Genomic DNA, 14,373 nt, shown 5'->3' with positions numbered 1-14,373 from the left:
GATTTTGGATTTATATTCAAAAAGAAAATCAGCAAATCAGATTTGAACTGGTATGACAATTGGATTGTCATACCGAAAGTCATACCAAGTCTTTCTGGATAGTTCTACCAAGTCATTCTATTGTCCTACCGATAGTCTTTCCAAGTCAAGTAATTGTCCTACCGAAAGTTCTATCAGCTCAAATGATTGTCTTGCTAGTTCATTTTGGATTGTCTTGCCGAATGTCATGCTGATTCAATTCGAGTGATCTGCTTACTTAAACCAACAGAAGCATATCATTTTCATAATCATCAACATACAGAACACACAAGTCAAGAGAAAAAGCAGAAAACAAAGGCACAATATTTCATTTTTCATCTGCTTTATTCAAGATCAAAATTCTAGATTGTAAAGTTAAATCTAATCCACTAGAATTATTTATCTTGTTCTTGTGTAACAATCTAGCGGATTAAAATCCCTAGAACTTAATCTCAAATCGCGTTTAGCATTTGATCTTTTAATTGCAAAAATAGAAAAAGTTCATGTCGAATTTATTCTAGATTTGTAATAATTGATTTGAGATTAATCCCTTGTAACCGATACCGTATTTGTAACACCTTTCAAGTTTAATAAAAGTTTTATTTAACTTGAATTTTGTTTCACCTTTTTATTCCATATTTTATTCGATTAAACGGTATTGTTTGCATTCAACCCCCCCTTCTACAAACAATTGGGACCTAACATATCCCTCGGCAGCGGGACTTGAAACATTACAACTTCGACTCCTTTAATGGTCTGGGGGACCCGGAGGAGCACCTGAACTACTTTGAGCAAATAGCGCAGATATATTACTACAATGACTTGACGAAATCAAGATTCTTCCCTTCAACTCTTAAGGGAGGGGCCCAGAGATGGTTCAGCAGGATCCCCTCCCGAAGCATCCATACTTGGAAGGAATTCCGTGCCTCCTTCCTTCGAAGATTTCGGGCAAATAAAATGCACGAAATGCACATGTGTCACCTGGAGACAATCCGGCAGCATGACAACGAGTCCCTTTCTGCATACATGCGCCGGTTCCAGGAAGCAATCAACAAAGTTTCGAGCTTGGATGAGAGGGAAGCTTTGAGCATTTTTAGGAGAAACTTGGACCCAGAGCACAATGAGAGATATATAGTGGAGCTAATCAATAAGGAGCCGCAAAGTCTGGCAGTAGCTTACTCCATGGCTGCCAGATTCATAAAGGAAACAGATGTGCTCCAGACAATGAGGATGACCCGGAATGGGGGGTCCAGGAGCAAAAACACTGATGACCGACCGAAAGGGGGTTACCATCAGGATAAGAAGTTCAAGCAAAGCAACCAAAGCCAAGAAAAACAAACTACTCCGGTTTTCCAGAGACTTGGTCCTAAGCAGGAGTCAAACAGCGATCCAGGACCCGCGAAGCAACCTGGAGAGCCAAAGCGGGAGCCAAAGCAGGAGCCGGACTGGACTCCTCTCAACATGACCCGTGAGGAAATCTTGAAAGAGGTAAAAGACAAGCCTTTCTATTATCCTCTGAAACTAATGCAAACTCCTCCAGAGAGCAGGCCTTATAATAGGCAGTGTGATTATCATGAGACTCATGGCCACAAGACCGAGAATTGCTTATCACTCAAGTACTTCATTGAGGACCAAGTGAAGAAAGGAAACATGAACAAGTACTTAATATGGGACAACAACAAAATGGGGGAAGCGCAGAAGAGAGGAAAGAATGTAGTCAATGTAGTCTTAGGAGGCTCTCACTCCCCACCTCGAAGCCCGGACTTGGCAAAGAAGTGCTCTCAATCCAGTCACTCCCAGACCTAATGATATCTTTTAGCAGCTTTGGTTGTCACTCTGGACATCTTTGATAATGAAGTAAGGAGAATGCTCATAGACAATGGTTCCTCAGTAAATATTCTCTTCAAGCACACAGTTGATTGGATGCAGTTAGGAAGCGTCCGCTCAAACGAGTGCCGGGAGGACCCACTCTATGGGTTCGGCCACAACTTAGTCCCAATCAAAGGAACTTTATACCTGCCAGTCATTTTTGGAACTGCTCCTAACCAAGTGACTCATGTAATCAAATTTTATGTGATCAACGCTCCTTCGTCATACAACGGAATCATTGACAGATAAGCTCTAACCATGATGCAAGCAATAACTTCAATCTCCCTCTCAAAATCAAGTTCCCAACCCCGACAGGAGTCGGGGAAATAAAAGAAGATTATGGAGTTGCTGAAATATGCTACACCCAGGGGTTAGTCATGGCAGAAACCCATCAAGACAACAAAAGGAAGGCAACAGTCCTTCGCAAGCAACAAAGCATGAAGAAGCACCGACCCCGGACAAGGGAAGAAGCAACAAAAGAAGTACAACTAATTGAATCAGGTCCGGAACAAGAAGGAAATGTGTCAAGTCCGGAGGGACCGGCAAGCAACCAAGTCATGGTAGTCGACAAAGGAAATCAGGTCCCATACCAAGCTAGTCCTACCATGCAAGCAACCAAAGAATCTGAACAAGCAAACTTCTACCTGAAGAAGAAGTCTGAAGCCCGAATTCATCAAATGGTTTCGAACAGAGAGCAAGCAAAAATTGAAGCTGCAGTCGGAACAGAAGAAGTCCAGTTAGATAAAAGCAATTCTAGCAAAAAAGTGAAAGTTGGGTCAGGACTCGAGGAGTCCTTCAAGGAGAGATTAACGTCCCTGCTCCGGGAGTACAAAGATGTTTTTGCCTGGAGCCCAAGAGACATGCCAGGACTACATGAATCTATAGCAATGCACAACTTAGATGTCAACCCCAACGGAAAACCAGTCAAATAGAAAGAAGAAATTTTGCCCTGGAGAGGCAAAAAGCCATTGACGAAGAAGTGGAAAAGCTACTCAAAGCAGGAATCATCAAAGAAATCAAATATCCGGAGTGGCTAGCTAATGTTGTTATGGTAAAGAAGTCAAATGGTAAATGGAGAATGTGTGTGGACTACACTGATCTGAATGATGCATGCCCGAAGGACCCATACCCTCTACTAAATATTGATCAGCTGATAGATGCCCCCTCCGGACACATCATGCTTAGTTTCATGGACGCTTTCTCCGGATACAACCAGATCAAAATAAACCCGAAGGACATACCTAAGATAGCATTCATAACTCACAGAGCAGTTTATGCTTATGTGATGCTACCCTTCGGACTGACAAGCACATGATCCACTTACCAAATAGCCATGAACAAAATATTCAAGTACCAGATTGGGAGGAACTTGGAATGCTATGTCGATGACATGATTTCCAAATCAACAACTATAGCAGGACATGTGGAAGATCTGAAGGAATGCTTTGACAACCTAAGGAAGAATCAACTCAAGCTGAATCTGGAGAAATACACCTTCGGGGTGGGAGCAGGCAAGTTCCTAGGATTCATGATCAGCAACAGAGGAATAGAAGCCAATCCGGAGAAGATAAAAGCAATCCAGGAGATGAAGGCTCCCAGGACCCAAAAAGATGTGCAGAAGCTAGCAGGATCCCTAGCAACACTCAGGAGATTTGTCTCAAAACTAGCAGAGAGGTGCCTACCATTCTTTGATTTACTCAAAGGAGCAAGAAACAAGAAAGAGGTGAACTGGAGTCCGGAGTGCCAAAAGGCATTTGAGGAAATTAAGTCCTACCTCTCTCAGCCACCAGTCCTAACCAAAGCTCAGCCAGGAGAGCCTTTCTACTTATACTTGTCAGCAGGAGTACAAGCCGTAGGAACTGCCCTAATAAGGGAAGAGAATGAAAAACAGCAACCGGTTTACTATGTAAGCCAAGACCTCAAAGACGCAGAAACAAGATACCCAAGATTGTAGAAGTTTGCTTTTGCCTTAGTCACAACTTCAAGAAAATTCAGGCCTACTTCCAAGGAAGAGAAATCAGAGTGGTGACAAATCAACCACTAAGGAAAATAATTCACAAGCCAGATATCTCGAGAAGACTTGTCAATTGGGCTGTGGAGTTGATCCAGTTCAATTTAAGCTTCATTCCCAGGACTGCCATTAAAGCTCAAGCACTAGCATATTTCATAATCGAATGCAACTTCCCAGAAGAAGAGCCAGAACCAATGGACATGGACCTGGAGCCAGAAAAAATGCAAGTCCGGGAGCCTGGACCTTGAAAATAGATGGTTCTTCAACAAACGAAAGGTCGGGAGCCGGACTCATACTCAAAAGTCCTGAAGGATTCACGATTCAAACAGCTATATCTTTCGGCTTCCCCGCAACAAACAATCAAGCAGAATATGAGGCATTGATCGCAGGACTAAAGGTCTCCAGGACTCTAAGGGTCCAGGACTTAAAAATTTACAGCGACTCCCAAATAGTGGTCAAGCAAACAAATGGAGAATATATAGCAAAGGACCCTATTCTTGCCAAGTACCAAGCATTGGTTCAAAGTTACTTAGCCTCAATACCAAACCATAAAGTCCTTCAGATTTGTCGAGAAGAAAATGAAGAAGCGAATATTCTATCCAAATTAATCCGGAACTCATCAGATCTGGACTGCTCAGTTTACTTCGAAGAACTCCACAAGCCATCTATTGAATTCGAAGAGGTCTTGGAGATCGAAAGCAACCACAACTGGATGACTCTAGAGAAAATCCTCTAGAGAAAGAGAGAAAAAGTGAAGAATTGAAGAAGCAATGAAAAGAAATAAAAGAAGGCAACACCTATATTTATAGGGGGTGAAAAAACTAAAGAGCCATGCCACGTGGCATGATCCTGGCCACCCATCTTAAGCGGTCATTATTACAGCACGTCTTTTGAAAAAAGATAACTGTAACAATTCAAATCATTGGGGGGAAATCCCCAAAACCGTTTCAACTTCCAAGTCCAGACTCCTTCGCACAGAGCACTCCGGACTGGGGGGCAAGAAAAGTTCAAAACCTTCCAAAGACAACCACCTTAGTCCTGATTCGCCGAACTCAACGCAATCCGGACTGGGGGCAAGAAAAGCTCAAGACAACCATTTTAGTCCTGATTCGCTGAACTCAACTCAATCCGGACCGGAGGGCAGAAAAAGCTCAAATTCTTCTAAAGACAACCAACTTTAGTCCTGATTGGCTAAACTCAACGAAATCCGGACTGGGGGGAAAGAAAAGCTCAACTCCTTCTTAAGAAAACCACTTTAGTCCAGATTCGCCGAACTCAACGCAATCCGGACTGGGGAGGCAGAAAAAGCTCAACTCCTTCTAAAGACAACCACTTTAGTCCTGATTCGCTGAACTCAACGCAATCCGGACTGGGGGGTAGGAAAAGTAGAAATTCTTCTAAACACGACAATCAAAAGCTCATGTTCTTCAAACAAGCCCAAATTTACTCCCCCATCCAGAAAATCTGCAAAAGGGAGTGGGGGGCACATGATAGTACATACAGCTCCCACAGGGCCTTGCCCCGAACTCCTAACTATATACAGCTCCTGGAAGGACTAGTCCTAGACTCCTAACTCTATACAGCTCCTGGAAGTACTAGTCCGGGACTCCTAACTCCATGCAGCTCCTGGAAGGACTAGTCCAGGACTCCTAACTCCATGCAGCTCCTGAAAGGCCTAGCCCTAGAATCCTAACTCCATACAGCTCCCGGAAGGACTAGTCCGGGACTCCTAACTCCATGTAGCTCCTGAAAGGCCTAGTCCTAGAATCCTAATTCCATGCAGCTCCTGGAAGGATTGGTCCTGCACACTACCAGTCCTGACTGGCCCAATCCCGCAAGCCCAACCATGATAAATCCCAGCACGTGAGACATTGGCCCAAGCACATGATGGGGACAACTGTCACACATCAACCATGGGAATAATCAGGGCACGTGTCGGAGGATCCTCAGAACATTCCTCAGTCAGTCCCGCACTGACACATGTAAAGCATCCACTCCAGCCAGGTGTCCTCCGCTCTCGGGACCAATGGCCACGATTTAAAGGTACCAACCCCGCAACCCTACCCTTGGGCTATAAATAGCCCAAGAAGGTGAGGTTTTGGGGTTAATCACTCTCTTACACTCATATACACACACAGCCACCCTTCATTCATATCTATCTTCATCTTCCCCAAAAGCGAGTTCTTACTCTCACGCCGGAGGTGCCGCGGGACCAAACCACCCTTCCGGTGTTGTTTTGTAGGAACCCCACCACAGCTACACCTCCACAGCGGCGAAAGATCCAGGCACGGCGTCGAAGGAGCGGCCCCGCCACCAGGAGTTATCACTCGCTATATATATATATGTGTGTGTGTTTAAAATATTATTTATATTTATAGTAAATGTGAATACATAAATATATTAGAAAATATATTAGAATAATCATATTTTAATCGTGATTTACCTGAAAATATAAGGCTCGTCAAAACCCTAAGTCCGTCCTGGACTTAGCCGGGTTTTGACCAGATGGGGACGGTCCAGATTTTCGAGCCCGACATTTTTATCCATCTCTGGTTGGAGCTGAGATTAAACGGAATGTGAAAAATTCAATAGGGAATGCGCGTTTTTGTTCCTCTTATTGAAAAACAAACTGTTTGCACAGATTGCAGATGCAAAAGTAGTTTTGCTTATTTTGATCCGGTTGGCCAATTTCTGTTTCAAACTTGATAGAATTGAGGTTGGCCAGTTTCTGTTTACAAATTGGATGGAGCCGAGTTCCTGTTTTGTTAAGTTGGCATCATTTACAAATACATTCAAGGATAAAAATTGGACTAAAAATAGAAGTACTACAATGTTTTGATTGTCCAACATATTGTATGTTGTATGAGGTGTTTTCAATAGAGTAACCATCTAACACATTTTGTGTTTTGTATAGACATGCACAAAAGGCCCACCGGGCCGGACTTTGACCGTACCTTAAAAAGCCCGTGTTTTGACCGGGCCGGGCTTTTCGGGCTTTGACTTTGACCGGGCCGGGCTTTCCGGAAATGTCAAAGCCCGTTTGGGCCCTCGAGGCGGGCCTAACCGGGCTTTTTTTCGGGCCGGATCGGATGGGGCCGGGCTTTTTTCTAATTTAAATCGGATCTTGTATTATTAGAGATTCGAAGAATACATGTGTTAGCAACTAGATCATCGTAAAAATATATTAGTTTACATGGAATATTTTAGGAAAACATTACTTCGTTGAAAATATTTAAGTTCGGCAAAAAATAAGCATGTTTATATAATATATTTTATCATTGTTATGATAACAATGATATCATTGTTATGATAAAAATGATATCCAAATATATATAGTGTACTTATTATATCTTCTTTCATTATTTATGCAACGAAGTATATAAATAATATTATTAATCACAAATATGTAAATATATATGTGTTTAAAGTATTATTTATATTTATAGTAAATGTGAATTTATAAATATATACGAAAATATATTAGAATAATCAGATTATAACCGGACTTTTAATCGGGTCGGGCCGGGCCGAAGCCCGGGCTTTTAACCGGGCCGGGCCGGGCTTTGCCTAAAAATATAGGGGTCCGTCGAGGCCCGAAGCCCGGACCGGGACCGGGCCTCGACCGGGACGGACCGGGCTTTACCTAAAAATATAGGGCCCGTCGAGGCCCGCCGGGCTTGACCGGGGTTTTATTTGGATCGGGCCAGGCCAGATTTTCGGGCCCGGGCTTTTTGTGCATCTCTAGTTTTGTAACTGGTCAAGAGATATCACCTTCTTGTACATTGAATACCTTACATGCCCGCAACTAAGTAATAACTTAACATAGGCATTGCCAAAAAAGTTCATATTTTTAAATTTCTCGCTAAGAACATTAAATAATTTAAAATTTTACTCACAGATTTAAAAAAACTGTAGTGCTACTACTCGATTCTTTGCTCTATACTGCCCTGCATCTACGGAACTGTCATGAGTTAGCTGTTACTGGATTCACCTTCTAATCTTGGTCAACATTCTGTGCGTGCATAATGTAAATCAATGGCATCCTCGATAGCCCTCAACTGTGTTCATTACTATTTCTCTCTCTTATGTACGACGTGATTGAGCTTCATCATCTTTCTTTGAAGCACTATTTAGATACTAGGATCCAAAAAATGTTTTACCCCTTAGTTGATCTCCTCATAAATTCCGCTACCAAATTTGAAAATGCAGAAGAACTATCCTTGAGCAACTGAGCTGGTGAGTCGTACTCTACGATATTGCCTGTGTTTAAGAATATGTTCCCCAATAAGCAAATTAGTTACATGTGTATACAGGCATGTTCTTATGCACATAATATATAAATGTCATATTAAATATGTACAATATGCCATGATCCTTACTAAGCAATTTTCGGAGTTACCTTCATCAAGTACAAGGACTAGATCATTATCAATCACGGTTGGGATCCGATGAGCAACTGTTATAACAGTGCAATTGCTTGTTTCATTTCTTATTGTCTTCTGAATGACATTATCAGTGGCTGTATCCACAGAAGCTGTAGCCTCATCCAATACCAATATTTTCCGTTTCTGGAGTAGCACCCTGGCTAGGCATACGAGCTGCCTTTGTCCAACACTCCAGTTTTCTCCATCTTCGGCCACTGCGCCAAAATCTCACAAGTTGAAAAAACAACTCCTTGCAAATTATATTTTGAACTTAACTTTTTGAGTTTATTATGTTTTACTATTTTATTGTACCCGGTGCATCAAGTTGTCTGTGGTCTTGCCTTGCTCCTTCTGCCAGTTGACATTTGTTTAAAACCTGGTAATCATCAAATACATTTTAGGTAACTAGACCTCAATCACTTGTCGTATTAAATTTTAAAACTTAACAAAGTTTTCTGATTACCTCCCAAATTTCATGATCTGAATGCTGCTGCAGGGGATCAAGATTAGACCTCATTGTTCCTTGAAACAATGTCGGATCTTGTGGGATTATACTCAACCTAGACCTTAAATCATGCAAGCCCACGCTGGAAATGTTAACCCCGTCAATCATTATTTGGCCTTCGGTTGGTTCCACCACCCTAAAGAGAGCTTGGATCAGAGTGGACTTCCCACTTCCTGTTCTACCCACAACTCCAATTTTTTTTTGGCCTTCGAAGGTGCAAGTGATTCCTTTGAGAACTTTTGGAAGAGAAGGGGTGTACTGAACATGGAGATTGTGAAGTTCTATCTTTCCATTGACTGGCCAGTTTGGTTCTGGTCTAGAATTTTCAATAACTAGTGGGGCTTCACTTGGTATTTTTGTATATTGAAGAATTCTTTCCACTGATATCATCTTGTTCTCTACGTTGCAGAGGTTCCATATAACCCAAGCTTGGAGTACATTTAAGTTCAAGCCATATGTAGCTGCCAGTCCTGCCAAGCCTGTAATCAGATAAACACAACTCAGTTCATATAATTATTTGTTTTCATACTGCTTTTATAAAAAAATACATGTTAAGGTAACATAAAATGGTAACAGGAATTGCTGTTTGTGGTGAAAATACAAAATTTATCTAGTTATCTCTCAACTATTTGAGACGATAACTCACATAGAAAGCTCCAGCTGTTTATAATTTGAAAATTTGTTAAGTTCCAAGAGGAACCAGAACTTACTGGGGTCAATGGCTGATCTTGGTAGGTTCACCAGGATGACCAAAAGAAGAAAGAAGACAAGGTTAAAAAGGAAGTTAATACGAACACAGAGCCACTCCATTGTACTAGAGTTGTGGAAAGCAACTCTAGAATAATCATCAATCAAACTTATATTTCTGTTCATAAAGCGATCTTCTTGATTGAAGCAACGAATTGTTGATGCACCACTGATGGACTCTGAGAAGTGATGCAAAATCGGAGCCTTTCTTATCCCAACCATTCGCGCGAGTTCTCTAGCAGTAGTAATATAGTAGGCCTGCATAAAATAACTTCGAAATTAAGTTTAACTTGGTCTGGTTTAGCACTTCTTTAAAATGTTTTGTATTGTTACCTGATACCATATGGAGATAGCAAGGACGACGAGGAACAGGACAGAAATTTGCCAAGCAACATTTGACATAAGGACAACTATGCTTAACAGTTGAATTAGAGCAAAAGCTAATCCAGCTAATCTGTAAGGTATATCTGTATCAACAATGCTTTGGTCTGTAGAAGACTGCACGTAAGAAATAAAAGTTGTTTCAACAAATCTAGATTCTTTAACTTCAAACAAAAACATTAAGTGAACTATGCTATGAAAGTTATAAGAAGATGTTACTAACGCGATTCAGAATTCTGCTTGAAGGTGTTGAGTCGAAGAATGACAAGGGAGCTCGGAAAACTGAGGTGATCATTCCCTGGAAAAGGCGCTGAGCTGTTTCAATGGCAATAGTAGACAGCAGCACGGCTCTCCCTAGTATGAAGATGGAGCTTCCTCCAGACATCAACGCAAAAATACCAATTAACTTGTCTTTGCTTACCCTGTCTTCTTCTTCAGTGCCCCAAGCAATCCAGTAATTGCTTGCCATTTGTAGAGCCTGGAACAAAACTTGGCACAAAAGGATTAGTGGAACCAGTGCTCCTCTAAATGCACAAGTGGCGAAGGTTGAATACACATGCCACTTTACTCTTCCAGTTTCCGTCTCTTCCTGCTGAGACTTTTCTGGAATTTCATCCCTATGGCAAAGATAATGGACTTTTTCCTCAATAACATCGACTTCAGATTGATTTTCTTGATGATATCCCTTTGATGAATAGCTTTTGTTGAACTTTTTGGGTGGTTTAACTTGATTTAGAGATTGGCTATGGGCAGCCATTTGCATGACAAGTTCGCCAGTAGTTTCTGCAATTAAATCTTTGTACTTTCCTGACTGAACAATTCTACCATTCTTCATAACCTATATGAACATTGCATTTCAATGTAAGAAAACTGAAAAATATCCGCCCTTAATAATATGTATATATAATGAACGACGTACCAATACAAGGTCTGAGGCTTCAAGAAATTCCAACTGATGTGTTACATAAATAACTGTCTTTGTACTTAGTAATTCCATCATACATTTCTGCAAAAAAAATTAGAGAAAATGAAGAACAATTTAAATTAAAATATAGAAATATTTAAAGAAGACGTAGTATCTTAAAGATGAAAAGTATCAAGTTTGGTTGGGTTGCCTTGAACATATGAGCTCCTGTATGTGCATCCACAGCACTAAAAGGGTCATCTAAGAAATAAACGTCTGATTCGTTGTAAATTGCTCTTGCCAACTGAATCCTCTGCTTCTGTCCGCCGCTTAAGTTCATACCCCTCTCTCCCACGACACTTAAATCGCCATCAGCCCACATCTCAATATCACGAGTTAGAGCGCATCCTTCTACTACATTTTCGTACAATGTCATATCCAATCCCTTGCCAAACAGAATATTCTCTCTTATGGTTCCAGTTTGTATCCAAGCACTTTGAGGAACAAATGCTTTGGAACCATAAACCTTGATATTATTTCCAGAAATTTTGGGAATCTCTCCAAGTATACTGCAAAGCAAGCTTGATTTCCCAGATCCAACTGAACCACAAATAGCTACCTTGTAACATTTCCTAATTCTAATTTTGTCACAAATCTTCACTTTGAAACTTTCAAAGTACTGGTCATTTTCATCCCATGCATATTCACCTTGTTCAAGCTCTATCGCAATATTGGAGTCCTTAGATGGATGTTGTTTTACCAACTGCATGTTTTCTTGCTCACAAATAAAGTCGTGGATCCGATCAACTGAAACCTTTGTTTGAGCAACCATTGAGATCAGTTCCGGCAAATTATAGATGGGCTCTTGCAAAATCCGAAAAGTTGCTAGAGCTGACAAAACTGTGCCAGAACTCAGTGGTGTTTTCAGAACAATACAAACACCAAAGGTAACAACAGAAACTAGAGTTGGTGAAGCCCAGAACAGAAAAGCCACTGTTGAGCACGTGTAAAGATACTTTTTCAGCCAGCTCCTCTCAGTTTCCCTCAGCTGAAGGATCTTCTTCAAAAAAGTTGGCTCCCATGAATGCAACTTCAGGACTCTCATGCTCTTTAAAGTCTCCGAGGTAGCTTTGATTCTAGAGTCCTTGGCTTCCATTATCTTGCTATGAAGACTTTCTTGCATATTAGCCAGTGGGGTATTACTAACCATCACCAAAATTGTTGCGAAAAGTGCAGCAAATGAAGGAGCAGCACCAAGATTCCTGTACAAGATGACTAACGCCAAAGCTACCTGGACTGGGAGTAGCCAAATCCCATGAACATACCAGCAAAAATCACCAATCCTGTCCACATCTACATTAACACAGTTTATGATTTTTCCAGTACTATTACCACTATACTTAATTGACAAAGATTTTTTGTATATTAGTACAGTGAGAGCAGCCCGGACACGAATCCCAATTCGTTGTGCACCAAAGTACCACTGTCTCTGGGACAAAGACTCCACTGTCTTTGCAGATAAAAAGATGAATGCAAGAATCAATCCATGATAGCTGCTTGAATTATCATCTTTGTTTGATAAAAAATTCACAAAATTTGTGATCAAGAAGGGACCAACATATGAAGCAATTGTATTGACTCCTGAACAAAACAACACAAATCATATAAATATCACACAAAACCCCAAAAACAAAAAAAGTTAAATCGACAAAGAACAGCACCAAGAGCAGCCCACATTCAGAAAAGTAATTACCTGCAAAAAATGCATTTACAGCCAGAGGTTTCCATATGGCTTTAAATATTGCATTTGGCAATAAAGAAGCTTGATTCTTCTGCTTAGAAAGAGATTCTTCTAACAAAGCAGCTGCATTATTTGCAGCTTCAGATTGGGGAATGGACGGTATATCTGATAATTCGATCTTTTTAACTCTTCCCTTCTTAAACAAAGGGTTAAGCCATCTAAATGTAAGCTTGCTCCAAATTCCAGCTTTGGAATAAGCATCATCAACTACATTAGCCTCAAACTCTGCTTCTTTTTGTAACAATGGTTCGTCTATTCCACTAGCACCTCTGTATGGGTATCGGAAAGCATTGAAACACAACAGAATTGACAATGGTAAACAAGCAATATCAACAAAGTTGGCTTGTGAAACCAAATTTGAAAACTCCAATTTGTCGAAATAAAGAAAGACCATAACCACATCAAGAACCCCATAAACAAACCACCACATAATAACCCCTAAAGGCCACATTTTGTGTATCTTCACAACATAACAAGTCACAGAACTTGACAATGCCCAAGTCATAGCTGAGGTTAAAGATTCAAAAGACAGGATCTTTAAGTTCCAAACATTGTAAACACAAAACCCAACATACAAAACCAAAGTCACAACATTAATAACAACAACCATCTTAGTAGAAACCTTAATACCACCCTCAAAATTCATCCTTTCTGACAAATTATCACCCCTTGTTCTTCTCTGCTTGAAAAATTCTACCAGAATCCATGTCAGTAAAACAATGAAAAAGCCTACATTTACCAACACCTTGAAATTAATATCCATATTAGGCAACTGCAAAACCCTGAAAAACCCCTCAGAAACTGGATGAAACAGTGAAGATGGAGCCATTAAAATCAGTGTAAACTGTCTCTGAAAAAACAAACAAAAAAAACAGAAAACATATATATTGTCAGATCACAGATGCTACACATAAGAATTTTGAAAGATAGTGATTAAATATATAAAGAAGTGTAGTAACAGAATAAAAGAATAAACAAGGTTATCAAGAAAAACATAATAAGAAAATAGAGTATATCCAAATTGGATGAGTATGAGAGCAAACCCTGCAGCTGCAAGAATATTAAGGAAGCACGTGGACGTTGAGTCGGTACATGTAACAGACAGGAGTATACATGATACATGATACATGATACATGATACATGTAGTAGCAGCAAAATATAAATAAATTGTTTAGAACACAATGTTTATTTATCAAGAGCATGGCCATAGCCCATCACATCAACAGATTCTTTCATGCCCTTTATTTGGGTGTCTCATTGATTATGTTCATATGCGAGTATTATTAGTTACTGTGTTATTGATTTCAAAGATTTTCGGGATTATAAAAAAGATTGACTTTTGGATTTACTGTTCAACACTTCTGTTAAGTAAAGGCTTTAAATTGGAGAATAATTTGATTTAATATTAGCCTATGTTTTGAATTGCGGTTAAAAATTATTTTGTTCTTAGAAAAAGTATTGTTAAAAAATGACTGTTTGATAATATTTTTAATATGTATATATTTTGATGTAAAAAATATTCTAAATAACTAATACTTTTGATGAGGTTTGATGGTGAAATCGTCATCTTCTCCTCGCAAAAGCCGAAAAACAACTCTTTCGAGAAGCATGGGCCTTTCCTTTTTTTAATCACAACTTTTATGCCAAAACCACTTTTCAAGAAAAAAGCTTTTGGATTTTACCAAACATTTTTTTAGCTACTTTTCAGAAAA

General features: G+C 40.1%; 2 protein-coding genes across 3 annotated transcripts; one reads left to right on the top strand and one right to left on the bottom strand.

Moving 5' to 3' along the window:
• Nucleotides 1-984: 984 nt before the first annotated feature.
• Nucleotides 985-1,824, top strand: LOC141660958 (uncharacterized). Its single transcript, XM_074467935.1, has one exon. It carries the CDS (start codon nt 985-987, stop codon nt 1,822-1,824), a length of 840 nt encoding a protein of 279 aa, XP_074324036.1.
• Nucleotides 1,825-7,704: 5,880 nt separating this feature from the next.
• On the bottom strand, nt 7,705-13,825 carry LOC141659038 (putative ABC transporter C family member 15). 2 transcript variants are annotated; one of them, XM_074465769.1, is made up of 11 exons: nt 13,704-13,825; nt 12,613-13,510; nt 11,071-12,500; nt 10,875-10,961; nt 10,179-10,793; nt 9,908-10,072; nt 9,538-9,832; nt 8,786-9,306; nt 8,635-8,698; nt 8,298-8,537; nt 7,705-8,158 (listed from the first exon to the last, which is right to left on the bottom strand). In XM_074465769.1, the coding sequence occupies exons 2-11, from the start codon at nt 13,487-13,489 to the stop codon at nt 8,055-8,057; spliced, it is 4,398 nt and encodes a 1,465-aa protein (XP_074321870.1). In that variant the 5' UTR covers nt 13,490-13,510; nt 13,704-13,825; the 3' UTR covers nt 7,705-8,054. The 2 variants fall into 2 exon arrangements, with proteins under 2 accessions (XP_074321870.1, XP_074321869.1); XM_074465768.1 differs by lacking the exon at nt 13,704-13,825 and having other exon boundaries at nt 12,613-13,689.
• Between the last annotated feature and the right edge of the window lie 548 nt (nt 13,826-14,373).

This window comes from Apium graveolens, chromosome 5 (genome assembly GCF_009905375.1).
Source record: "Apium graveolens cultivar Ventura chromosome 5, ASM990537v1, whole genome shotgun sequence".
NCBI lineage: Eukaryota > Viridiplantae > Streptophyta > Magnoliopsida > Apiales > Apiaceae > Apium > Apium graveolens.
The sequence above is the reverse complement of the archived record's forward strand: the minus strand, read 5'-3'. Positions and strand labels throughout refer to the sequence as shown.

Bases quoted from the DNA above. Each gene is read 5' to 3' on its own strand.
- LOC141660958 (XM_074467935.1), top strand. From the start codon at position 985: ATGCACATGTGTCACCTGGAGACAATCCGGCAGCATGACAACGAGTCC.
- LOC141659038 (XM_074465769.1), bottom strand. From the start codon at position 13,489: ATGGCTCCATCTTCACTGTTTCATCCAGTTTCTGAGGGGTTTTTCAGG. The intron at 9,833-9,907 runs GTAACAATACAA...TATTTTATGCAG, and splicing joins CTATCTCCATATGGTATCAG to GCCTACTATATTACTACTGC. The intron at 8,159-8,297 runs GTAACTCCGAAA...TCTTAAACACAG, and splicing joins AGTCCTTGTACTTGATGAAG to GCAATATCGTAGAGTACGAC.